The sequence below is a fragment of the Hypanus sabinus genome, chromosome 30 (genome assembly GCF_030144855.1).
Source record: "Hypanus sabinus isolate sHypSab1 chromosome 30, sHypSab1.hap1, whole genome shotgun sequence".
Classification (NCBI taxonomy): Eukaryota; Metazoa; Chordata; class Chondrichthyes; order Myliobatiformes; family Dasyatidae; genus Hypanus; species Hypanus sabinus.
In genome coordinates, this window is record NC_082735.1 from 40,183,222 (window position 1) to 40,210,481 (window position 27,260).

The 27,260-nt window shown below is 40.9% G+C and overlaps 2 protein-coding genes across 3 annotated transcripts in view; both read left to right on the forward strand.

The window, feature by feature from the left end:
* The window catches only part of LOC132383601 (uncharacterized), a 75,066-nt gene extending 66,323 nt beyond the window's left edge, over positions 1-8,743 (forward strand). The window contains exon 3 of the mRNA XM_059954788.1: positions 7,057-8,743. Within this exon, the coding sequence (XP_059810771.1) occupies positions 7,057-7,593 (537 nt within the window). The 3' untranslated portion in view covers positions 7,594-8,743. The remainder of the gene's footprint in view (positions 1-7,056) is intronic.
* A 929-nt stretch (positions 8,744-9,672) lies between these two features.
* The window catches only part of LOC132383602 (uncharacterized), a 75,776-nt gene continuing 58,188 nt past the window's right edge, over positions 9,673-27,260 (forward strand). The window contains exons 1-3 of one of the 2 annotated variants that reach the window (XM_059954792.1): positions 9,673-9,945; positions 10,177-10,311; positions 13,241-13,327. In XM_059954792.1, coding sequence (XP_059810775.1) covers positions 10,237-10,311; positions 13,241-13,327 — 162 coding nt within the window. In that variant the 5' untranslated portion in view covers positions 9,673-9,945; positions 10,177-10,236. The remainder of the gene's footprint in view (positions 9,946-10,176; positions 10,312-13,240; positions 13,328-27,260) is intronic. The other variant, XM_059954794.1, reaches the window with a different exon arrangement.

Consider the following 27,260-nt stretch of genomic DNA (forward strand, 5'->3'; position numbering starts at 1 on the left):
TCTCGTAGTCAGGCAAAGCTAATTCCTGCTTAATAGTATTGAAAGCTATCTCTGCCTCTCCATTCCACTGTAAGCTGTTCTTCAAATTTGTATGTCCTGCTTCTTTCATTATCTTTCTCAAAGGTGCCACAATCTCAGCATATTCTCCTATCCAATCTGAGCTGTACACTGCCATTCCCAAAAACGTCATCATCTGCCCTACAGTCTGGGGTTTGGGGGCCTTAGTTATTGCCTCAATCTGATCTGGTGCTATCGCCTTCACTCCCTCGGATATTACCCTGCCCAAGTATTAATTTGTGTCAGAGGTCTTTTGGAAACCTCTCTACACCTGTTGCTGCAGGCAATAGGGATTAGAAGAGCAACACTAGGTAACCTGATCCTACATACAATCTGAGAATTATTTTTCAGTTCAAAGGTCACTGGGATCAGCAAGTTTTCTTTTGTAAAGTTACCATATTTGCTGATACATTCTCTCAATTCTTTTGCTGCCCTTGCTCTCAGTGGCTACCCATTTCAATTCAACTTCCCATCTGACATGTCAGTCCATGGCCTCCTCTACAATTATGATGAGGCCAAACTCAGGTTGGAGAAACACCTCATATCCTGTTTGGGTACCCTCCAACCTGATGACGTGAACATTTACCCTTTTGCATGTCAGTCCTGGGGCAGACAGCCAGTGATTTTGGAGAAATGGAAGATTGGTCCCCATGATACAGATGAAATGGTATCAAGGTTGAAAAGAATTAGACTATGGACATCAATAATCACGTCCTACTATAGATGCGCAATAGACAGTATCCTAATGAGCTGCATTACTGCTTGGTATAGAAACTACTGCAATGGACAGGAAGGCTCCACAACAGGTAGTCAAAACTGCCCAATGCATCTTCAGCACCAGCCTACCCACCATCAAGGACATATATACAGAAAGGTGCCGGTAAAAGGGCCAGTAACTTCATGAAGGATCCCACCCACCCTGCTCATGGATTGTTTGTCCCACTCCCATCAGGGAGGAGGTTGTGTGGCATCCACACCGACACCACCAGACTCAAAACTCACCAAGTGTTAAGGCTGATTGACACCACCAGCCATTAACCCACAACTCCACACCTCCAACCACCATTGCTTTGTCATTTCCTGTCAGAGTCACATTATGTACAGACAAGCATGTACCTAGTGTCTCTTTATGGATATACAATCAGTTTATGTATATAAGTTATTCTATGTATTTATATTTGTGACACTCACTTCACCAAGTGGATTACTATAGGGGGTGATAACTCCCTGTCCGGCCAAACTTAAGAAATCTCATTTGCGTGGATGCTGCGCAATGTGTCCCCTGTTACAAATCAGTATGCTGCAATAACAAACAGTATACAATATGTGATTAAATGATTAAGCTTTATAACTCTTACTTTGACTATATGGTTAGTAGAGAAATGAAATATTAAAAAAGAGCTCAAATCTTATTAAACAGTCTGTGCACAAAGTTGGAGCTCACTCAATAGGCCGAACAGTCCCTATCGACCTCCTCCGATCGTGGCTGCCCTTCAGACCCTCGATCCAAGTCCACTCCGTCTGGCGCTCTACCAAATCTCTCCATTCGTGTCTTCTCTCCTCATCTCCCCCCGGCAAAAAACCCTCAAAAACACCTGCTTCCAGATTCACAAGACAGTGCAACAACATCCTGATTGGCTAACATGCATCCACAGTCCTGTTATCTCCAGCCATAACCCAAACGTTGCTGCTACAGAGAAACTGTTACTTCAGCAGTGAACATTAGATTAGCAGTAAAACCTTACAACACATTACATATTTATTGTGTTCTTTATCTTATCATGTTTTTATTGTGCTGCATGGATCTGGAGTAACAATTATTTTGTTCTCCTTTACACATGTACTGGAGATGACATTATCTCAATGTATCTCTAAGTAAATGAATAAACTTTATCCTACATACACATTTACATTGCATTAGGAATTTGTTGTGATGTGTTGGCACAACATATAACAGAAAATGTTCAACAATTATAACAATAAAGAATTACCTAAAAACAAACTTGCAGATATGGAATAAAATGTGCATAAATACCAGCAACACACACAAAATGCTGGTGGAACACAGCAGACCAGGCAGCAGCTATGAGGAGAAGCACTGTTGACATTTTGGGCCGAGACCCTTAGTCAGGACTGAAAATACCAGCATATATTTACAATGTAAACAGCTTTGTAAAAATGGTAAAAGTGTTTAGATTGAAGTGGAGTGACTGAGGTAATATATAGAGGGGCGTGGCTGAGATGGCTAACTAGAATGGTTGATCAGATTAACTGCCTGGGGGAAGAAACTTATAAGATGGCGTGCAGTTTTTGTTTTATTAGCTCTATAGATCTTTCCAGAAGGGAGTTTTTGGAAAAGGCACTTTGTTGGGTGTGTAGAGTGTTCACTCAGACCCATTTCTTTCCTTTATGCTGAGCTGTGCAGTCTGCTCTGCTTGTTCATCAGATGTTTCTTCATTGTTCTGATGGTCATGTTTTGCCAGTAAACATGAAGAGTTTATATTTAATTTCTTTGTCTTTATTCTCCTTTCTAGCTCTTAACTTCACCCTCCTTAAACTTTGCTCTTTCTTCCTAACAATAAAAACTCTGCTTTTGCCAACTAAGTTAACCCAGTTATCTACAAATTATAATCTGATTTATGAAGTGACATGCCCTTTGGGAAGGACCATGTTTTAAACTTTATATCAGAATCTACACTGCAATTCTGTTAGCAGAACTTTATGATTTTAAGGTTACCATAAAGATGAAACATATTTACACTATTATATATACAGTGCCATGTAAAGGTTTGGGCACCCTGGTTAAAATTTCTGTTACTGTGAATAGCTAAGCAAGTAAAAGATGACCAGATTTCCAAAAAGCATAACGTTAAAGATGACACATTTCTTTAATATTTTAAGCAAGATTACTTTTTTATTTCCATCTTTTGCAGTTTCAAAATAACAAAAAAAGGAAAAGGGCCCGAAGCAAAAGTTTAGGCGCTCTGCATGGTCAGTACTTAGTAACACCCCTTTTGACAAGTATCACAGCTTGTAAACACTTTCTGTAGCCAGCTAAGAGTCTTTCAATTTTTGTTTGGGGGATTTTCACCCATTCTTCCTTGCAAAAGGCTTCTAGTTCTGTGAGAAGCTTGGGCCGTCTTGCATGCACTGCTCTTTTGAGATCTATCCACAGATTTTCCAATGATGTTTAGGTCAGGGGACTGTGAGGCCATGACAAAACCTTCAGCTTGCAGCTCTTGTGGTAGTCCATTGTGGATGTTGAGGTGTGTTTAGGATCATTATCCTGATGTAGAAGTCATTTTCTTTTCATCTTCAGCTTCCCCCCCCCCCCCCCCAGTTTGATATTTACTTCCAGAACTTGCTGGTATTTAATTGAATTCATTTTTCCCTCTACTAGTGAAATGTTCCCTGTGCCACTGGCTGCAACACAAAACCAAAGCATGATCGATCCACTCCTACGCTTAACAGTTGGAGAGGTGTTCTTTTCATGAAATTCTGCACCTTTTTTCTCCAAACATACCTTTGCTCATTGCGGCCATAAAGTTCTATTTTAACTTCATCAGTCCACAGGATTTGTTTCCAAAATACATCAGGCTTGTTTAGATGTTCCTTTGCAAACTTCTGACATTGAATTTTGTGGTGAGGATGCAGGAAAGGTTTTCTTCTGATGATTCTTCCATGAAGGTCATATTTGTGCAGGTGTCGCTGCACAGTAGAACAGTGCACCACCACTCCAGAGTTTGCTAAATCTTCCTGAAGGTCTTGTAGCGGTGTGCTACACGCAGCGCTAAAATTACGACACGGAGTCGGTAACTGCAGTCAAAGGAAAAAAACTTTATTCGAAATCCTCAGCCTCACTTTTAAGCCTCCCTCAACCTGCCCCCCCGTGGCGCAAAGGCTCCAAAGCTCTGTGCTCGCAAACCCCGTAGGCTATCTAATTGTGAGCCGGTTCGGATGTGCCAGGAAATGGGTCGCCACAGTCTTTTGCAGTCAAACAGGGGTTTTGATTTGCCATTCCAGCAATCCTACAAGCAGTTCTCTCAAAGGTTTTTTGGTCTTCCAGACCTCAACTTAACATCCACCATTCCTGTTAACTGCCATTTCTTAATTACATTACAAACTAAAAACACTTTGCTATCTTCATATAGACTTCACCTGCTTTGTGAGCATCATTTATTTTAATTTTCAGAGTGCTGAGGAGCCCACAACTGCTGATTATTGGGACAAGGTGTGAGGAGTCAGGGTATTTATAAAGCTTTGAAATTTGCATCACCTGGCCTTTCCTAACGATGACTGTGATCAAGCCACTAACAAGCTAATTAAGGTCTAAGACCTTGGTAAAATTTATCTGGGAGCTCAAATCTCTTGGGTGCCCAAACTTTTGATTGGTGCTCCTTTCCTTTTTTCACTCTAAAATTGTACAAAACAAAAATAATACACTAACCTTGCTTAGAATGTTGAAAAGAATGTTTCATCTTTAAATTTTTGACTTTTGGAGATCAGTTCATCTTCTACTCACTTAACTATTCACAGTAACAGAAATTTTGACCGGGGTGCTCAAACTTTTGCATGCCACTGTAAAATACATCACTTTCTTATTTAGATATGTTCAGCTGAAATTATACATGGTTAGAGATTTTAAAGGGATTTCAAAAATGTAATAAAATAAAAATGTGTAGGGGAATTTAAATTTATCCAATTAAGTATAACAGACTTTTAATTTAATTTGGTATTGATATTTGTTTATTATTGGCATGAGAAAGTCTACAGATGCTAGAAATCCAAAGCAACACACACAAAAATGCTGGCCAGGCAGCATCTTTGGGAAAGAATTATTGTCACATGCACATAAGATAGATTGTAAAGATTACCTTGAATACTATTCATACATATCAGATCTTTACACAGTGCATTGAGCTAAAACAATAACAATGCAGAATAAAGTGTATATGATACCAATAAAATCCACCAGAAGCTGAGTAATAATGAGTGGCAATAGAAGCTGAAGTAAGACTGATTCCCCCTAAATGATGTATCCCTTGCACTGTTCTTTCTGCAATAAAGGAATATGACATTATGAGTTGTGTAAGAATGGCACAGAATATCATTTGGTTAAAAATTGCTCCAAAAAGGCCATTGCCTAAGCAACATGGCTAAAGGGCAGAAATTCTGAGGCTAAGGTTAACTCCACAAGAGTGAGAGAGTCTCTGTTTGTATCATTGTAACAAAACAACACATAGAAATACATGGCAAGTTCAGTTCACCAGACCAATAGTGATTCTTACAAGCTCTTTCCACCTTTCAAACCAGTTAACATATTTTTAATTTCCTATTTTCCCCTTGCACTTATCCCATTTACTGCATCTATACAGTTAATCTCAAACACAAATTAAAGATGAGTTCATAGGAATTTTTAGGGTTATACATCACAGAAACAGGCCCTTTGACCTAAATGATCTGTGCTAACCAAGGTTGGCATAATTGTCACATGTATCAAGATACAGTGAAAAGCTTGTCTTGCGAAGCACCGCATTCAATCTAGCCCTGTTTATTAGTGTTTGGCCCATAAACTTCATAACCTTCCTAATCCAGCTGACACCATTTGTTTAGAGAAAGTTTATGTTTTGGCAGTCATTCTTCTGAGATGCATCATCATGGCGATAATTAGGAAAACAGAACAAAATTATCCAATATCTCCTGGAGACAACCAGAAAAACCTTTGTTGTTCTCTCTAGGTGTCAAATGAGAAATGCTTTTTATTTCTGAAAATACTATGCTTCATTTCTCACAGAAGATTTAAGAATAGCACCTGACCTTGAGGTTACACAAGTTAAGAATTGGTCAATGCTTCAATTGTATTTTTTACTACTGTTGTGACGCACTTGTCAGGAAAGGAACACTTTGTCTACAATCAGCAATTATCTTAGGTTAATTTTTATCCTCATCAAGCTTCATAGTACCTTGAGCTGCAGCAGTAAGAGATGGCTATAAACAGAGCAATCTGCAAAATCCCTGAGGAGTGGGTGGTAGAGGGATGGGAGTGTTGAGAAGGGATTTAGGTGTTAGGGAATTATGCATTCAGAATTCATTCCTTAAACCACAATCAAAAACTTACAAATTAAGAACAGAAGAAGGCTGAAAGTTCTGAACATCTCAAGCAGCAGATGAAGAGAAAGGAACAGTGGCTAATATTTCAAGTCAGTGATGTTTCTCCACAAGTTAATGAACGTGTCTTTCTCCACATGTGCTACCCGGTCTGTTGAGTATTTTCAGATTTTCTGATTTCCAGCATCTGTGATATTTTACTTTGCAGTTAATTATTTCCAAATGGGTTGACCTTTCACAGCAGCTTTTCTGCTGGTCAATATGCCCACTTCATGGCATGCTGCTTTCACAGTCAATTGGAAAGCAGACATCACAGTATGGTTCTTGCAACCTTGAACCAGGCATGGTTGCATGTAGGTAGTCATGGTAGTCACTAAAATCACAGAAAGATCTAATGAATAGAATGACTTAAGATTACAGATTTTCACAACTGACGAATCCAGGCTTCAGTCAGTTAAGGTCACTACAAATGATGTCATAAACTAGCTGGAATCATTGGATATGTCAAAGAATTTGAAATCAGGTTGTTCTCAAAACGTGTTCCAGAACTACGAAGCTGTTCTTCTAGTGAAGCTGTGTCAATATAGTGATGATACTTTCATGGGGTGGCACAGCACAATTGCTAGACGATTGTGATAAGATGGCGGGTCAACAGAAGATGCTACTGTCCTTTATAAACATATTTTTTTATTATCACAAGATCCAGCTAGACATTGAGAACTTAAGGAGCTGCAGGTCTACCCCATCAGTGAAGTGCTTGGTGTTGGAGGAACTGAAGGAGTTGGACTTGGTGCAGATTGCATCAGAGAGGCTTCGGAGGAGTCGGTATGCAAATGATGTGTACAGTCTAATAATGAGTGACCATCTTAGTTGCTTTTCTTGTGATTGCAGGATGTGGCGGCAAGGAAGTCCAGCCCTCCTACAAGTAACCAGGTGCTGTGTCTCACCGTGGCCAACATGAGAAGAACCCTGTGCAGGGTCAACCCACGGAAGGCTGCTGGACCAGACAACATCACTGGTAGAGTGCTCAGAGGATGTGCAGACCAGCTAGCAGATGTTCTTACTGACATCTTCAGCATTTCCCTGAGCAGCGCCACCGTTTCAATGTGTTTCAAGACCACCACCATCATCCCTGTGCCGAAGAAGTCTTCAGTGTCCTGCCTAAATGACTACCGTCCCGTTGCACTTACATCCATCATCATGAAGTGTTTCGAGAGGCTCGTCATGAGGCATATCAAGACCTTGCTGCCCACCACACTGGACCCCCTGCAGTCGGCATACCGTCCTAACCACTCAACAGATGATGCCATTGCCACCACCCCCCACTTGGCCCTAACCCACCTGGACAAAAAAGGACACATACGTTCGGATGCTATTCATAGACTTCAGTTCAGCGTTCAACACAATCATCCTTCAGAATCTGATTGAAAAGCTGAGCCTACTGGGCCTGAACACCTCCCTCTGAAACTGGATCCTAGACTTCCTGACTTGGAGACCTCAGTCAGACTGGATCAGGAGCAGCATCTCCAACACCATCACACTGAGCACGGGGGCTCCCCAGGGTTGCGTGCTCAGTCCACTGCTGTTCACTCTGCAGACCCACGACTGTGCTGCAACACACAGCTCGAACCATATCATCAAGTTCGCCGATGACACGACCGTGGTGGGTCTCATCAGCAAGAACAACGTGTCAGCTTACAGAGAGGAGATGCAGCGGCTAACAGACTGGTGCAGAGCCAACAACCTGTCTCTTAATGTGAACAAAACAAAAGAGATGATTATTGACTTCAGGAGGACATGGAGTGACCACTCCCCGCTGAACATCGACGGCTCCTCGGTAGAGATCGTAAAGAGCACCAAATTTCTTGGTGTTCACCTGGCGGAGAATCTCACCTGATCCCTCAACACCAGCTCCATAGCAAAGAAAGCCCAACAGTGTCTCTACTTTTTGCGAAGGCTGAGGAAAGTCCATCTCCCACCCCCCATCCTCATCACATTCTACAAGGGTTGTATTGAGAGCATCCTGAGCAGCTGCATCACTGCCTGGTTCAGAAATTGTACCAGCTTGGATCGCAAGACCCTGCAGTGGATCGTGAGGTCAGTTGAGAAGATCATCGGGGTCTCTCTTCCCGCCATCACGGACATTTACACTACACGCTGCATCCGCAAAGGAAATAGCATTATGAAGGACCCCATGCATCCCTCATACAATCTCTTCTCCCTCCTGCCATCTGGGAAAAGGCTCTGAAGCATTCGGGCTCTCACGACCAGACTATGTAACAGTTTCTTCCCCCAAGCTATCAGACTCCTTAATACCCAAAGCCTGGACTGACACCTTGCCCTATTGTCCTGTTTATTATTTATTGTAATGCCTGCACTGTTTTTGTGCACTTTATGCAGTCCAGTGTAGGTCTGTAGTCTAGTGTAGCTTTCTCTGTGTTGTTTTTTTTTACGTAGTTCAGTCTAGGTTTTGTACTGTGTCATGTAACACCATGGTCCTGAAAAACGGTGTCTCATTTTTACTATGCACTGTACCAGCAGTTATGGTCGAAATGACAATAAACGTGACTTGACTTGACTTGACTTGACTTTTGGATATTGTTAATGTGCGAGCTACAAGTCTGATTCACTGATTTACTGGCGGACCGCAGGGGCAGACGGCGGGGGAACTGTGTCCTTGGTTGTAGCAAGGACTAGGTCTCAAGCTGTAGTGTCACCTGTTTACAGCCACCAGCAGAGAGGCATTGGAAATGGTGCGCTCCACCAGGGGTGGTGTGATGTGGCATCCAGGCTAGAGTTGGTGCTGTCCCCACCCCCAGTATTCGCTCGGCAGAAGACAAACTTTATTGTGGTCAACTGCAGATTTCTGCAACATTCATGGATGCAGGGTCTGGACTTTTGTTCTGAGTGGCTATATCTTACATGGGCTTGCTATCTTGTATGTGCTATATGTGCTTTGTGCTGTGTGTGACTGTTGGTATTGTGTTTTGCACCTTGGTCCAGGAGTAATGTTGTCCTCATTTGGCTGTATTCATGAATATTCATGTATGGGTATGTGGTAAACTATGTATACCTGTCTGGACACGCCTCTCTGCTGACTGCTCCTGTGGCTCCTCCCACAGACCCCTGTATAAAGACGGTTGAAGGCACTGCTCCCCCCTCAGTCTCCGAGATGCTGTGCTCCGTTTTGCTGCTAATAAAAGCCTATCGTTCGCCTCCCGTCTCCGAGGGTTATTGATGGACAATTAAACTTGAAATGAATTGAACTGAATTATCAATTGGGTTCTTATCCCCATCACCATGTGGGCACACATTCACAGTTAGGATATGGGTTAGTGAGTTGTGAACATCTATGTTGGTGTTGCAAGCATTGCAACACTTGCAGGTTGTCCCCAGCACAATTCTTGGACTCTATGTTGTCCACTGATGCAAAACAACACATTTCTCTAAATGTTTCGATTTGACAAGTAAAGCTAATATAGCTAATTTTTGACTTGGAGATTAGAAAAATTATACCACCATGTCCATTTCTTGTACAAAAAAACTGGATAAATCCAATATAATTAATTATTGGCTCATCATTCTCTACTGAATTGTTGGCAATGTGATCAATGGTGTCAAAGAGCACCAGCTTTGTATTAACTTCAGTTGTTGCAAATGGCTTTACACCTCATCAATGCATTAGTGCAATAAGCTGAACTCTGGGTGGAGGGGAGTGAGGTGAAACTGACAGCTCCTGTCCTTCATCTTGCATTTGACTGAGAAGGACATTGAGACCAGGTAAGTGTGAAATTAAGTCATAACTGCTTTGACAATTGACGGCACAGCTTTATAAAGGAAAAGGTTGGAGGGTGGGTGGGCATTGGCCAATCAGCCCAGTCGCAGGACATAAGGAGTTCTTCAGCGCATTGTCCCAGCCCCAACTATCTTCTAATGCTTCATCAATTACGCCCCTTCCTTCATAAGGTCTAAACTTTACAATTGATTAAACAATGCCATTTCCATTCGCAGCTTTCCAGCAGATGAAGTTGTCCATGCTGGCATGAAACAGGACCTAGACAACAGTTAAGCATGGAATGTTACAAGAGAAATGACTCTCCTGCCACACAAGTTCCAGGCAATGACCATCTCTACTACGTGCTACAAGTAAGTTCTTCATTGCACCTGTGCCTACATTTCCATGGCATATGACAATAAACTCAACTTTGACTTTTACCAAGAGTGACATTAACCATTTACTCTTGATGTTCAATGGCATTGCAATTAACATCCTGTTGTGTTCACAGAGTAGTAACTCAAAAGGATTAACCACATTACACCCCAGCAGTGCAAACAGATCATCAGACTGAGTAACCTGCTGTAGCTGATACACCTACAGACATCTCAAAGCCTTTCCACCATTCTACAAAGCACAAGGAGAGTATGATATGCTTGCCAATGTAGCCCACTTGATTGGTGCCCTATTCACCACCCTAAACTTTCAGAATCAGAATCAGGTTTATTATCACCAGCATGTGTTTGTGAAATTTGTTAACTTAGCAGTGGCAGTTCAATGCAATACATAATATAGAAGAAGAAAATAAATAAATAAGTAAATGCTCTCTCCCTGGTACATAAATAGAAGATTTTGAGTGTTTTTGTTGACATTCTAAATCTCTTCAAACTCTTAATCAAGCATAGTTACTGTCTTGCCTTGTTTATAACTGCATCGATAAGTTGGGACCAGCTTAGGTCCTCAGAGATCCTGGCACCCAGGAACTTGAAACTGCTCACTCTCTCCATTTCTGATCCCTCTATGAGGATCGGTGTGTCTTCCTTCCTGAAGTCCACAATCAGCTCTTTCGTTTTACTAATGTTGAGTGCAAGTTTGTTGCTGCGACACCTCTCCACTAGTTGGCATATCTCGCTCCTGTATACCCTCTCGTCTTCATCTGAGATTCTACCAACAATGGTTGTATCATCAGCAAATTTATAGATGGTATTTGAGCTATGCCTAGCCACACAGTCATGGATACATAGAGAGTAGCGCAGTGGACTAAGCACACATCTCTAAGGTGCACCAGTGTTGATCATCGGTGAGGAGGAGATATTATCACCTATCCGCACAGATTGTGGTCTTCCAGTTAGGAAGTCAAGAATCCAATTGCAGAGGGAGGTACAGAGGCCCAGGTTCTGTAACTTCTCAGTCAGGATTGTGGGAATGATGGTATTAAATGCTGAGCTATAGTCAAAGAACAGCATCCTGACGTAGGTGTTGTTGTTGTCTAGGTGGTCTAAGGCTGTGTGAAGAGCCATTGAGGTTGCATCTGCCATTGACCTATTGTGGCAATAGGCAAATTTTAATGGGTCCAGGTCCTTGCTGAGGCAGGAGTTCAGTCTAGTCATGACCAACTTCTCAAAGCATTTCATCACTGTAGATGTGAGTCCTACTGTACAATAATTATTAAGGCAGCTCACATTATTCTCCTTAGGCATTGGTATAAGTGTTGCCTTTTTGAAGCAAGTGGGAACTTCTGCCCGCAGCAGTAAGAGGTTGAAAATGTCTGTGAATACTCCCGCTAGCTGGTTGGCACAGGTTTTCAGAGTGTTACCAGGTATTCAGTCGGGACCTTCTGCCTTGCGAGGGTTCACTCTCTTTAAAGACAACCTAACATCGGCCTCTGAGACAGAGATCACAGGGTCACCAGGTTCAGTAGGGATCTTCACAGCTGTGATTATATTCTCCCCTTCAAAGCATTGAATTCATCTGGTAGTGAAGCATTGCTGCCATTCATACTATTGGGTTTCACTTTGTAGGAAGTAATGTCTTGCAAACCCTGCCAGAGTTGTTGTACATTTGGTGTTGCTCCCAACTTCATTCAAAATTGTCTCCTTGCCCTTGAAATAGCCCTTCGCAAATCATACCTGGTTTTCTGGTACAGACCTGGGTTGTCATACTTGAATGCCACAGATCTAGCCTTCAGGAGACGATGTACCTCCTGGTTCATCACAGCTTTTGGTTTGAGAATGCACAGTAAGTGTTTGTAGGCACACACTCACCCACACAGGTTTTAATGAAGTCGGTAACAACTGCAGCATACTCATCCAGATTCAAAGATGAGTCCCTGAATATAGTCCAGTCCACCAATTCAAAGCAGTCCTGTAATTGTTCCTGTGCTTCCCTTGCTTCCCTTGTCCATACTGATTTTGGGGTATCCAAAGAGAAACTAAAACAAAGGACTCTACAACTCTTCTTTCAATTCCTCCACTAGTGTTGCACAGTGACTGTGATATTTATCTCCTTAAAAGATTCTCTGCAGTTACTTACTCAGACTATTCCAACAACTCCTCCCAGACTCATTATGTTTACTGTTAAAAGGACAAAAGTGTTAGGCAATTGGAAACACAGCTATTTAAAAGTTTCACCACTAACCAGTACACTATCTAGTCATGGAGATACTGTATATCACTGGTCCTTTATCTTTCCTGGGTCCAATTCCAGGAGAACCTTCCCCATCAACATTGTGAGAGCAACTTTACTAAAATGATTGCCACTGTTTCAAACCTAGGTAATCCATAATATTCCTATTACTAATCAAGGAAGATCTACTTTCAGTGAAGATATCAAAATCATTTATAGAATTTTCAATGTTCAAAGTTCAATGTAAATTTATTATTAAAGTAAATATATATCATCATATGCAACCTTGAGATTAATTTCCCTGCAGGCATTCACAGTAGAACAAAGGAATAGACTAGAATCAATGAAAAACTGTACTTCATCATCATCAGGTGCCATGCCCAGACTGAGGTTTGACTACCATGGCCCACACACACTTGTTTCAGGATAAGTGGATCAATTCATTGGTATTCATTTCCATTTTTCTGGCTGCTGTCTCCATCATCATTTGTCTTTGCCTTCCTCTCGCTTTCGTCCCTTCAATCTTTCCCATAATTACCATGCATTCTAACTCTCTTTTCCTAAGCACATCTCTAATGAAAAACTATACACAAAGAAATATTAACAAACCAATGTGCAAATATAAAAAATAATAAATAATACTGAGAAGGTGAGTTGTAGAATTCTTTGTTTTAGTTTCACTTTGGATATCCCAAGATCAGTGTACTCTGGAGAATGACCCTTGCATTCAATTGTTCTGTAACACATCAGACATCATTGTTGGTAAGTTTATGGACCATTGTTTATTTTGCTTGCTTTATTTTTGGATTACTACTTACAATCTAACATCAGTAATTTATACTAAATCTTTATCAGAGCAAAACGGTCTCACAGGAGAACCATCAAAGTAAATGGTACACAGAACTAAGAATTGATATAACTATTGACTGAATGTTTGTTCAAAGAGTTAAACTTTTTAGGGAGATTGGGAACGATTAGAGTGGAATTTTGAGAGTTGAGATTTAAGAAAACTATAAGCAAAACTACAATTGACTCTTCAATATACAATTTCATATTGGTTGCTTGATGATCTTTGTGTGTAATTTTTCATTGATTTTGTTATATTTCTGTGTTCTACCATGAATATTTGCAAGACATTGAAATCTCAGCGTTATATATGGTGACATATATGTACATCGATAATAAATTTACTTTGAAATGGTGGAGTCATAAATTTCAGGCAAGTGCTGGATGTCAGAATTTAAAGACATGCGAGAATTTGGGAGTCTTACTGTATGTGTGATAGAACTATAGAGATGGGGAGTTGGTGGGAGTGCTGGATTTAATCCACTGAAGTATAATGTTTTACAATCCCAATTTTGGTCAGGATGCAAAGCAGATCAGTGAACGTGACAGCAAAGGATGACTAGGAGCTGGAACAAGTTAAGAAATGAACCATAGTTCTTGTTGAGCTTGGTCATAGAAGATTCCAGTGAGAGGAAAGGGTGAGGGATGGGTTATGGAGTATGGGAATAAACAAGTCTAGAGTGAGCTTAGATGTGGATCTTAATTTCAACAACAGATGGACTGGGATTTATTTTACTGTGGATGAGGTAGTTGTTTGAATTTCAGTGGTTGACAGTAGATAGCAACATCGGTGTAATCATATCTGGATCACAAGTAACATATATAAAGCTACATACTTTTATACAGTGCCATAGTTGCTGTTACATAACCTAAACTCATCAGGTCTTTTACCAGATGTTTGGTGACTCCCCTAAAAGAAGCTGGTATTCAAGGATGGACTGATGCTGTTCTCATATGTTATCCTAACAAAACAACCTCTAGAAGACCCCTTTTGGCACATAATCTTCTCATGTATTGGATACCTGAGATCTAGAGATCAGGAGATGAATAAAAAAGATTTACATCAAATCATTCCATTCTAAATTCCAAATTAGACCTATTGTGTACGTGAACCACACTCTTTTCAGTTCTCCAGTAATAAATGATATCTTTATAATCATAGTCCATGCCATCATGTTTAGATCTTAGTACAGAAAAACAGAAGTAATGTAGTGCACTTTGACACACACTTATTTTAAGGGTTATTTTGTTGGTTAGGATGAGGAACAAATGGTGAAAATTTTAGACAATGAAGGAAATAAAAAAATTCACTTTGGACAATTTCATGAACACCAGATTTTGTAGATGCTGGGAATCTTATGCAACATGCACAAAATACTGGAAGAATTCAGCAAGTCAGGCAACATCAATGGAGGGGAATAAACAGTTGATGCTCCTCAGGAATTCCTTGATTTGTTCAATTTGATGAGATTTACTTGAAATAGTTATCTGAATTGGTTTAGTAGCTGATCTTCGCAATAGCTTACTGTCATGATCCCTCCTGGAGTGCATTTATTGGATGAATAGTAAGCTCACTTTCTACAAAGTCATTACTGTACCTGGTTTTCAGACTGTGTCGATGTGTTCCCTGATCTCAGCATTTGTGATTGATGTATATAATAGCTATTCTATGTAGTTTTCAAGTTTCCATTCAGTAACTACACTGAATTAGTTTGATAATAATTTTTCTTGGAAATGTATAACAAGGCAGGAGATGTTTCCCCTTCTCCCCTTCCTTTGTAGTCCTGATGGAAAGCCAGACATATCAACTGTTTATTCCTCACTCTGGATGCTCCCTGATAAGACTATAAGACATAAGATCAGAATAAGGCCATTTGGCCCATCAAGTCTACTGCACCATTCCATTATGGCTGATTTATTGTCTTTTTCAACCCCATTCTCCTGCCTTCTGCCCTGACAAATCAAAAATCTATCAACCTCTGCTTCAAATATACCCAATGACTTGACCTCCACAGCTGTCCATGACAATGAATTCCACAGATTCACCACCTTGTAGCTACAGAAATTCTTCCTTAAATCTGTTCAAAATGGACATCCCTCTAATCTGAGGCTGTGCCCTCTAGACTCCCCCACTATAGGAAACAACTCCATATCACTCTATCCAGACCTTTCAATATTTGATAGGTTTGAATGAGATACTCCCTCATTCTTCTACACTCCAGTGAGTACAAGCCCAGAGCCATCAAACACTTTGCATACATTAACTCTTAAGTTCCTGGAATCATTCCTAGAAACCTTCTCTGGACCCTCTCCAATGCCAGCACATATTTTCTGAGATAAGGAGCCCAAAACTGTTCACAGTATTCCAAGTGAGGCTCACCAGTGGCTTATAAAGCCTCAGCATCTTGTTCTCATATTCCAGTCTGTTTGAAATGAATGGTAATATTGCATTTGCCATCCTTACCACTGACTCAACCCGCAAATTAACCATTAGAAGATCCTGCATAAGGACTCCAAAGCCTTCTTGTTCTTCTGAAATGTGATTTTCTCCCCCCGTTTCTTTATTCCTTCTACTAAAGTGCATGATCATACACTTCCCTACACTATATTCCACCCGGCACTTCTTTGCTTATTCTTCCAATCTGTCCAAGTCCTTCTGCAGACTCCTTGCTGTCTCAGCACTAGCTGCTGCTCCAACTATCTTTGTATCATCTGCAAACTTGGCTATCAATTCTATCATCCAAACCGTTGACATATAATATAAACAGAAGTGGTCCCATTGCCAACCCCTGCAGAATACCACTTGTTACTAGCAGCCATCCAGAATAGGCTGTCTTTATTTTGACACTTTGCCTTCTGCTAGTTAGCCAATCTTCTATCCATTCTAGCATATTTTCTTTAATACTATGGGCTCTTCTTATTAAGCAGCCTCATGTGCAGCACCTTGTCAAAGGTCTTCTGAAAATCCAAATAAATGCATCCACTGACTCTTCTTTGTCTATCCTGCCTGTTATTTCCTCAAAGAATTTCAATGGGGTACATCCTGCAGTGGGCAGTAATATCAACACACACAAAATGCTGGTGGAACACAGCAGGCCAGGCAGCATCTATAGGAGAAGCACTGTCAGACTCTTAGTCAGGTCTCGGCCCGAAACGTCGACAGTGCTTCTCCTATAGATGCTGCCTGGCCTGCTGCGTTCCACCAGCATTTTGTGTATGTTCTTGTTTGAATTTCCAGCATCTGCAGATTTCCTCGTGTGGGCAGTAATATGCCTAGATGCTTCTAAACTGCCGGAAATAGAAGAAGAAGAACAAGAAGAAGAAGAATTTCAACAGATCTGTCAAGCAAAATTTCCTCATTAAGGAAACCTTTGACCTATTTTATGATGCGCCTCTAAGCACCCTGAAAATTCACCTTTAGTAATAGACACCAACATTTTACCAACTACTGAAGTCAGGTTAACTGGCCTATAATTTCCTTTCTTCTGCCTCCCTCCCTTCTTAAAGAATAAAGAGACATTTGTAATTTTCCAGTACTCCGGAACCATTCTAGAATCTAGAAGTTGTTAAAAGAATCCCTCCACAATCTCTTCAGCTGCCTTTTTCAGAACCATTCTTCCAACTACATCTTTCAGTCTTGCACAGTGAACTTATTAAGTTTGTCCACCATTTCTTCATGCCCAGTGGCCCAATATCTACTCTTGTCTCTCTTTTACACTTCATATTTTTGAAAAAAACTTTGGTATTCTCTTTAATATTTTGGCTAGCTTACCTTCATATTTTCTTCCATGTTTTGTTTAATTACCTTTCGTTGATCTTTAGGAGCTTCCAAATCCTTTAACTTCCCACTAATTTTTGCTCTCTTACATGGCCTTTCTTTTGCTTTTATGGTGTTTTGATTTCCCTTGTCAGCCATGGTTGCCTCATCCTCCCTTAGAATAACTCTTATTTGGGATGTAATTTCCCTGCATCTTCTGAATTGCCCCCAGAAACTGCTGTCATCCCTGCTCATGTCCCCTTCCCATCAGCTCCTCTCCCATGCCTCTTTAATTCCCTTTACTCCACTGTAATACTGATACGTCTGACTTTATTTTCTCCCCCTCAAACTGAAGGGTGAATTCTATCGTATTCTGGTCACTGCCTCCAAGGGTTCTTTTACTTTAAGCTTCCTAATCAAATCCAGTTCATTCCACAATACCCAATCCAGAATTGCCTTTCTGCTAGTGGGCTTAATCACAAGCTGCATTAAACAACTACCTTGTACGGATTCTGCAAATTCTCCATCTTGGGATACAGCACCAATCTGATTTTCCCAATCTGCCTGCATATTGAAATCCCCCATGACTATCGTAACATTACCCTAATTACATGCCTTTTCTATTTCCCATTGAAATTATATCCTATATCCTAGCTTCTGTTCGGGGTTCTGTATATTATTCTCAACAGGGTCTTTTTTACCCTCACTGTTTCTTAACTCTATCTACAAGTATTCTACATCTTCCAAACCTATGACACCTGTTTCTAAGGATTTAATTTAATTTTTTACCAATACAGTCGTACCACCCCCTCTGCCTACCTGAATGTCCTTTCAATACAATGTGTATCCTTGGATGTTAAGCTCTCAGCTATAATCATCTTTCTGCCACAACTCAGTGATTCTCTGCCCCAGCACCACTTCCTTAGCCACACATTCATCTGCACAATTATCTTATTCCTGCCCTGACTAGCATGCGGCACTAGGAGTAATCCAGAGATTATTACCTTGGAGGTTCTGTTCTTCAACCCTTTCCCTAACTCCCTATACTCACTGCACAGGACCTGTCCCTCCTTTCTACCTATGTCATTAGTGCCAATGTGCACCATGACGTCTGACTGCTCACCCTCTCTCTTGAGAATCTTCTGCAGCCTCCCTGAGACATCCTGGACCCTAGCACCTTGGAGGAAATACACCATCCTGACTCCTCTTTCACAGCCACAGAATTTTCTGACTGTTCCCATAACTATTGAGTCTCCTATTACTACCACTGTGCCTGACTTTATCATTCCCTACTGAGTCTTGGAGCCTGCAAAAGTGCCACTGGCCTGGCTACTGCTGCTGTGTCCTGATAGGTCATCACCCCCAGCAGTATCCAAAGAGGCATACTTATTGGTGAGGGGAATGGCCACAGGGAATTGCTTACTCCCTTTACTTCTCCTGGTGGTCACCCATCTACTACCTGAAGCCTGCACTCTGGGTGCGACCACCTCAGTAAAAGACTCATCTATGAAGTTTTCAGCCACCCAGATGATGTTGAGTTCATCCGGCTCCAGATGCAATTCCTTGACCTTGTCAGAGCAGGACCTGAAGTTGGGTGAACTTCCTGCAGATGTAGTTATCAGGAAGACCATTAGGTATTCTGCAAACCCACATCTCACAGGAGAGCATTCCACTGCCTGAACTACCATCCTCTAACTTATGCCTCTAACTTCTCAAACTTAAATTCTACCTGTGCCTGTTGAGCCAAAGCCTGACGACTCTAACACTGTCTGCTCACAAAATGGTCACTCCAACTATAGCTGCTCTGCTCATTTTGTATGTGTGTTGTTCAGGAGAGGTTTCCATTTATCTTATCTAAGAAATTAGATATCCATCTTAGATATCCTGAATACAAAGTCCAAGCAAAATAAAAGTTTTGATAAAAAATGATCAGTTTGAACTATTAACTATGGATACTGCCTGGCCTGCTGAGTTTTTGAAGCATTTCAATTTTGTTAATGAACATCTCGCATCTCAGTATTTTTATTTTTCATAGTTATTGAAACAGCGTGAAGGAGACCCTCCTGAGCAAGTGCCCACTCCCTCATTCTGGCACTGAAAAAGGCACCCAACAGTCATCCTAATGCTCACTGTTCATAAACATTGCAAAATTCAGCTGCTATGATTGCTTTGTGCTATTGCATCATGGTGGATTGGATCTAGCAAATTAATTACAGAACACAAGGAGCTCTATTTCAGAAAGCCAGGCAAGACATAATATGAGGTGAATTATGTTATCTGGACTTTCGTTGTTAATATTACAGTATTTACATTCCACTGCCTTGTCTTCTGTTAGTGTTTGCATCTGACTCACCACTTTTGACTTTACAATGAGTTCTTAATTAAGGTGGAGGTAACCTTTGTCCAGCACAGAGAACTTTACCTTCTTTCCAATGTATTCAAAGGTAATCACTAGTAGTTTGCTCTTGCTAATTTTGCTTTTGGTGTCTACCCGCTTCTCCCTCTGCTCTCCCTCTATTTCCTGTAGCCAGACCTTTACAGTAACAGGCAAGGGGTTGTCGGGAGGTCATCAACCTGAAGTGTTAACTCTGAAAGTCGACCGTGATGCTGCCTTGCCTGCAGAATTCCTCCAGCATTTTGTGTGTGCTGCTTTGGATCGCCAGCATCTGCCAATTTTCTTGCGTCGGTGATGGTCCTGATGGCTCTTCTTTTTGCAGCCCCATAATGCCAAGAGAGAGCAAGCAGCCAGCAAAACCTCGACAGCTAGTTACAAAGTTTGTTAAAATTAGTTACAAGGAAACCATTAGGAAGGAGGATGGCTAGTTTTAGATGGGATTTCAATAATGTTCCCTGGATCTGATAGAATGGAACATTGCAGTAGAGAACCAGGTTTCCTCTATGAATCATCATCACTACAGTCCTCACACATTTAGCTTTCTATTTTTCAAGCACCCATCTAACTCTCTTTTAAGTTTGTGATGAAGACCTGAATTTATAGAGTGCAATTAGCACCCTGATTGCTCAGGTAATTCATATATGAACATGTAACTGCAAGTGTAGTGGGTTGGTGAAAGGTAGTCTTGAAACTTTGAAACAGGTAGTGGAGCATTGGAGGAGCTATTGGTTGTCCACCAGATGTGTAGGAGTTGGAACAAGAAAGGATGAAGGTAAATTCGAGGACAATGTAAGGAGATCATTAAGGAGAACATTCAAGAAATGGATCTTTGCAGACAAGATCTGTTAGGGTCAATAACTTATACGTTCGTTATTGACATTCCTGCTAAAGCTAATATTTATTATTCCAGAGAATATGTGGTGGACTTCCTTGAGTGAGTTGATACACCAGTTGAATGATTAGATTCACTTTAGTATAGGATTGAAGTTGCACAGAAGAAAGGAAATTGTAGGCTAGTTAGCCTGACTTCAGTGGTTGGAAAGATATTGCTTAACAAGATAATACCCCATGGTATTACAGGAAAAGTACTAGCATGGATAGAAGGTTGGCTGAATGGCAGGATGCAAAGAGTGGGAATAAAAAAGGCCTTTTCTGGTTGGTTGCCAGTGACTAGTGGCGTTCTGCAGGCATTGGTGATATGACTGCTTCCCTTCACATTATATGTCAGTGATTTGAGTAACAGACTGATAGGTTTGTGGCCAAGTGGAGGATATGATGGTAGGTGGAGGGGCAGGTAGTGTTGAGGAAGCAGGGAATTTGCAGGACTTAGACAGATTGGAAAAATGGGCAAAGTAGTGACAGGTGGAACACAGTGTAGGGAAGTGTATGGTCATACAGTTTGGCAGAAGGAATAAAGGTGTGAACTAATATCAAAATGGGGAGAAAATTCAAAATTCAGAGGTGCAATGGAACTGGGGAGTCTTCGCTCAGAATTAACTACAGGTTAAGTTGCAGGTTGAGTCAATGGTGAGGAAGGCAAATGCACCATTAGCATTCATTTTGAGAGGACTAGAATTTAAGAGCAAGGATGTAATATTCAGGCATTATAAGGCATTGGTCAGACCACTCGGAATATTGTGAGCAGTTCTGGGCTGGCATCGAAGATGGTCTAGAGGAGGTTCATAAGAATAATTACAGGAAGGAAAGTGTTAACATATGAGGAGTGTTTGATGGCTCTGAGCCTGTACTTACTGAAGTTTAGAAGAACGAAGGTGGATCTCATTGAACCTATCGAATATTGAAAGACCTAGACAGAGTGGTTATGGAGAGGATGTTTCCTAAGTGGGGGAGTCTAGGACCAGAAGGCACAGCCTCAGAGTAGAAGGATGTCTATGTGTTTGGATTCATTGCCACAGGTGGCTGTGCAGGCCAAGTATTGGTTATATATAAGGCAGAGGTTAATAAGCCTTTAATTAATCAGGGTCTCAAAGGTTATGAGGAGAAGCAGGAAAGTGCAGTGACAGCCATGATGGAATAGCAGAGCAGACTCAATGGGCCAGGTGGCCAAATTCTGCTCCTATGTTCTATGATCAACTGAATCAGATCCAGTCTAATCTCGTGACATGACACCTACCAATTCTGAACAAGTCACTCTACTTGATGAACTATGTAAAGAGAAAACGTTTGCACTTTGATTTTGGAATTTTATCTCTGATTTAAAATTATCAATTGACTGAACAAACTTCAAATTTCTTCCATCTGTGTTTAGATGTGCTTTCTAACTTCACTGCTGAGCGCTTTGTTTAAAATTGGAGACCACTGCAAATCCTATACTCCTCAAGCAGTGGAAGTTGATCCATCCTACCACTTCTCCCATAACATTTAGAAAACTTTAATTAAGTCATATTCTGCAGGAAATCAATATTGGTTTGTGCAGGCTTTCCTCATTTCTGTACTCAGGAGAGCAAATGCAGTTTCTTCTATGCCCAAAAAGACTGGACCCACTCTGATAAATGATCTTCACCTGCAAAGGTTTTAATTTCCTCTATTAGTGCAGTGCTCTAAAATGAACAAAAGAGAGATTAAACACACAAGCACAAATACTAGAAAATGACTGACCTATCATGTTGACAATATAAAACTAAAACATTGCAAATTTATAGAAAGCTGTTAACATGAATATCTATAGATGCACAATGGACAGTATTGTGACTGGTTTTATCACAGCCTGGTGTGGAAACATGAATGCCAAGGAATGGAAAGTGATGGATGCAACCCGGTCCATCACAGGTGAAAGCAACACACAAAATGCTGGAGGAATTGAGCAGGCCAGGCAGCATCTATGGAAAAGAGTAAATAGTTGACATTTTGGGTCGAGACCCTTCAGCAGAACCTGAAACATTGAATGTTTACTCTTTCGCATAATTGCTGCCCGGTGTGCTGAGTTCCTTCAACATTTTGCGTGTTTTGCTTTGATTTCCAGTATCTGCAGATTTTCTAGTGTTTGTGATTCCATCACAGATAAAAGTCTCCTCAACACTGAGCACACTTACATGAAAAACAGCCAAAAAATGCCAGCACCCATCATTAAGGATGCCCACAATGCAGGTCATGCTCTCTGTTTGGTACTGCCATTGGACAGGAGGTACAGAAGCCTTAAGTCCCACACCACCAGGTTCAGGAACAATAAGGCACGTGACTGGCCACTACATGACTGCCACTACTCTGAACTGATTCTGTGATCAACTGACTAATTTTCAAGAATGCGTCACAAGTTGTGTTCTCAGTATTGTCTTTTTATTTACGCAGTTTGAATCCTTTTGCACATTCGTTGCTTGTCAGTCTTTGCATTTCTTTTTTACCTGTAAATACCTGCAAGAAAACAAATCTCAAGGCACTTTGATAATAAATTTACTTTGAACTGGTTGCTCAAAACAACATTTGTCACAGTATAGTGTTACAGAAAAAGAAATTAGGATCGGTGATGAAAAGCTTACTATAAATTAGGCGTAGAGATTACATGAACAAATGCTGAATTTCCTATGAAAGAAAATTCACATTTGAAAGATTAATGGCTGATTTGACTGGTGTTTTCAAGGTATCGAGGGAGAAGAGGTCAGGTAAATTAAATCACATTATTTCTGAATTTTAGGATTGGGTGCATAGTTTAAGATCAAGAGTCAGGCCTTTTGAACAGTTTATTTAGGAAGCACTTCTATTCAGAGTGCTGTAGATATTTAGAATTCTCTTCCAAATTGATTGATAATTTTAAATCAGTCAAAGCTTCCTCATAAACTCATATCCCAGCTGGAAGGTTGTTAATGTTGCACAGTGGGGTTTAAATTAAAGCTACAGGAGGATGGGAACCAGAGTGCTAGTATAATAAATGGAGAGGTTGTGGAGGCAGGTATTGGTAAGATTTTGAACAAAGTTAGGAATCAAAAGGTTGAGCATGGGGCAACTAGTGTTCTGAGCTGCATATATTTCATTGCATGAAGTGTCTTAGGAAAGGTGGATGATAGTACTGAAGATGAGGCAGCTGGTTTTCAAAAGGCTGATGATAGGGCAAAATTACAGTCAACAGGATAAGTTGCCTTGTAAAAGGTGGACAAAATCGAAAGGGCTGGATACAGGAGTGAAGGTGTTTTATGTGAATGCGTGCAGAATACAGAACAAGGTAGATGAACTTGTAGCAGTGTTGCAGATTGGCAGGTATGATCTTGTAGGTATCACTGAATCATGGCTGAAATAAGATTATAGCTGGGAGTTCAATGTCCAAGAATACACATTGTATTGAAAGGACAGAGGAGGTGGTTTTGTTCTGTTGGTAAAATTCGTTAGAAAGAGGTGACATAGGGTCAGAAGGTGTTGAATTATTGTTGATAGAGCTAAGAAACTGCAAGGGTAAAAAAGATCCTGATGAGAGTTGTATACAGACCCCCAAACAGTAGTAAGGATGTAGTCTACAACTTACAACAGGACATTGAAAATGCTTACTAAAAGAGCAATGCTACAATAGCTATGGGGGATGGGGGGTTTCAATATGCCGGCAGATTGAGAAAATCAGGTTGCTACTAGATTCCAGGAGGGGGAATTTCTAGAGTGCCTATGAGATGGTCTTTTAGAACAGCTTGTGATTAAGCTTGTCAGGGGATCAACTATTCTGGATTGGGTGTTATGCAATGAGCCAGAATTAATTAGAGAGCTTAAGGTAAAAGAACCCTTGGGGAAAGTGATCATAATATGATCAAATTCACCCTGAAATTCGAGCAGGAGAAGCTAAATTCAGATGTATTCATTTTACAGTGGAGTAAAGGGAATTACAGAGGCATGAGAGCGAGTTGGTCACAATTGATTGGAAAATAACTCTGACAGGGATGATAGCAGAGTAGCAATGGCTGGAATTTCTGGAAGCAATTTGGAAGGCATAGGATATATACATTCCAAAGAGGGAGAAGTATTCCAAAGGCCAGATGACATAACCGTGGCTAACAAGAGAAGTCAAAGCTGACATAAAAGCCAAAGAAAGGGCATATAATAGAGCAAAAAATACTGGGAAGTTCGAAGATTGGGAAGCTTTTAAATACCAACAGAAGACAGCTAAAAATGTCATTAAAAAGGAAAAGATGGAATAGAAAGTAAGCTAGCTGATAATATTAAAGAGGACACCACGAGTTTCTTCAGATATATGAAGTGTAAAAGAGAGGCGAGAGTGGATACCTGACCACTGGAAAACGATGCTGGAAAGGTGGTAATGGGGGACAAAGAAATGGTGGAAGTATTTTGCATCAGTCTTCATAGTCGAAGACTATGACACGAGCAGTATGGTGGAAACTCCAGATGTCAGACATTTTGAAGTGTGTGAAGTTATCATTACTAGATAGAAGGTTCTTAGGAAACTGAAAGGTCTGAAGGCAGATAAGTCACCTGGATCAGATGGTGTACTCCCCTGAATTCTGAAAGAGGTGGTTGTTTAGATCATGGAGGCATTAGTAATGATCTTTCAGGAACCATTAGATTTTGGAATAGTTCCCCAAGAATGGAAAACTGTAAATGTCACTCCAAGAAGGGAGAAAGGCAGAAGAAAGGAAACCATAGACCAGTTAGTCTGACCTGGGTGGTTAGGAAGAAGTTGAAGTCAATTATTAAGGATGTGATCTTGGGGTACTTGGAAATACATGATAAAAAAGGCCATAGTCAGCATGGTTTCCTCAAGGGAAAATCTTGTCTGACAAATCTTGGAATTCTTTGAAGAAATATGTAGCAGGCCAGATAAGGGAGAATTGGTTAATGTTGTGTACTTGGATTTTCAGGAGGTCTTTGACAAGGTGTCACACATAAGGCTAGTTAACAAGCTATGAGCCCATGGTATTATAGGGATAAAGCTGTGGCTGGTTGGCAGGAGGCAACGAGTGGGAATGAAAGGAGCATTTTCTGGTTGGCTGCCAATGACTATTGGTGTTCCACAGGGGTCTGTGTTGGGACCAATTCTTTTTATGTTATATGTTACATGACTTGGATTATGGAACTGATGGCTTTGTTGTGTTACGTACCCCGTAACTGGGTCACTTACCAGCAAAGATAGAGAGGTCCGTTGAAGTCTGATGGTACTATTTTTAACAGTATTTATTGATAAAAATACACAAAATAATATCAATGCAAACATACAGATAGTATACGTCATCAATACTAAATCTAAAAGTGCGGGTATAATAATAATCAAATAGAAATAGCTCTATCGTTGTCTAGGGGATAATGTATTGTCCGATGGAAATATAAAAGTCACTTTTAGTTCGTTCAAGCTGCAGCGTTTTGGTTTGAGAGAAAGACGGGTTAAAACTTGCCCAGTCCTTTTATGATGTCAATCCTTCGAGAGTCGTTGGGAGTTGATTTCCCCGTTGTTAGCTAAAAACCGTTCTTCTGTGGTCAAGGCACACCGATTCCGGGGCAAATGGAAACGGACGGACATGGCCTTCCCACCGGCTTTTGCTATTACGGGATCACTAGCGTTTCTTCTGGTGCGTCTGAGGGGCTGTTCCCACAGACCCTCTTTTATCCTGACTCACAGGGTCTCAGATGTCAATCAGGTTGAGATGATGCAATCTCTCCACCAACCTCCCCCTCGGTTCATTGCCTGGGGCTTCGATGCATCGTACAGGATGCAATACACAAGTCCGGCTGCAAGAGACAATAGCCGGTATCAATGGGTCCGCCTCTCGGAGGCCAGGTCACATTCCAATCTTTGTGAATTCTGCATGTCTTTCTCTCATTTCCTGGGTCCCCTGGACTGACTCAATAGTGATCTTGCGATTCTCACAAAGGAGGGGGCTACCCCACACCCTTCGGCCCCTCAGAGCTGTGATCCATTCATAACAGTTGCAAAGTTTACAGATGATATGAAGATATGGTGCGTAAATTAATGGAAAGTATTCTTAGAGATGGTATATATAATTATATGGATAGACAGGGTCTGATTAGGAACAGTCAACATGGATTTGTGTGTGGAAGGTCATGTTTGACTAATCTTATTGAATTTTTTGAAGAGGTTATTATGGACTTCAGTAAGGCCTTTGACAAGGTTCCGCACGGAAGGTTGGTTAGGAAGGTTCAATCATCAGGTATTAATATTGAAGTAGTAAAATGGATTCAACAGTGACTGGATGGGAGATGCTAGAGAGTAGTGGTGGATAACTGTTTGTCAGGTTGGAGGCCGGTGACTAGCGGTATGCCTCAGGGATCTGTACTGAGTCCAATGTTGTTTGTCATATACATTAATGATCTGGATGATGAGGTGGTAAATTGGATTAGTAAGTATGCAGATGGTACTAAGATAGGTGGCGTTGTGGATAATGAAGTAGGTTTTCAAAGCTTGCAGAGAGATTTGGGCCATTTAGAAGAGTGGGCTGAAAGATGGCAGATGGACTTTAATGTTGATAAGTGTGAGGTGCTACATTTTGGTCAGACTAATCAAAATAGGACATACATGGTAAATGGTAGGGCATTGAGGAATTCAGTAGAACAGAGTGATCTAGGAATAATGGTGCATAGTTCCCTGAAGGTGGAATCTCATGTAGATAGGCTGGTGAAGAAAGCTTTTGGTATGCTGGCCTTTATAAATCAGAGCATTGAGTATAGGAGTTGGGATGTAATGTTAAAATTGTACAAGGCATTGGTGAGGCCAAAGTTGGAGTAGTGTG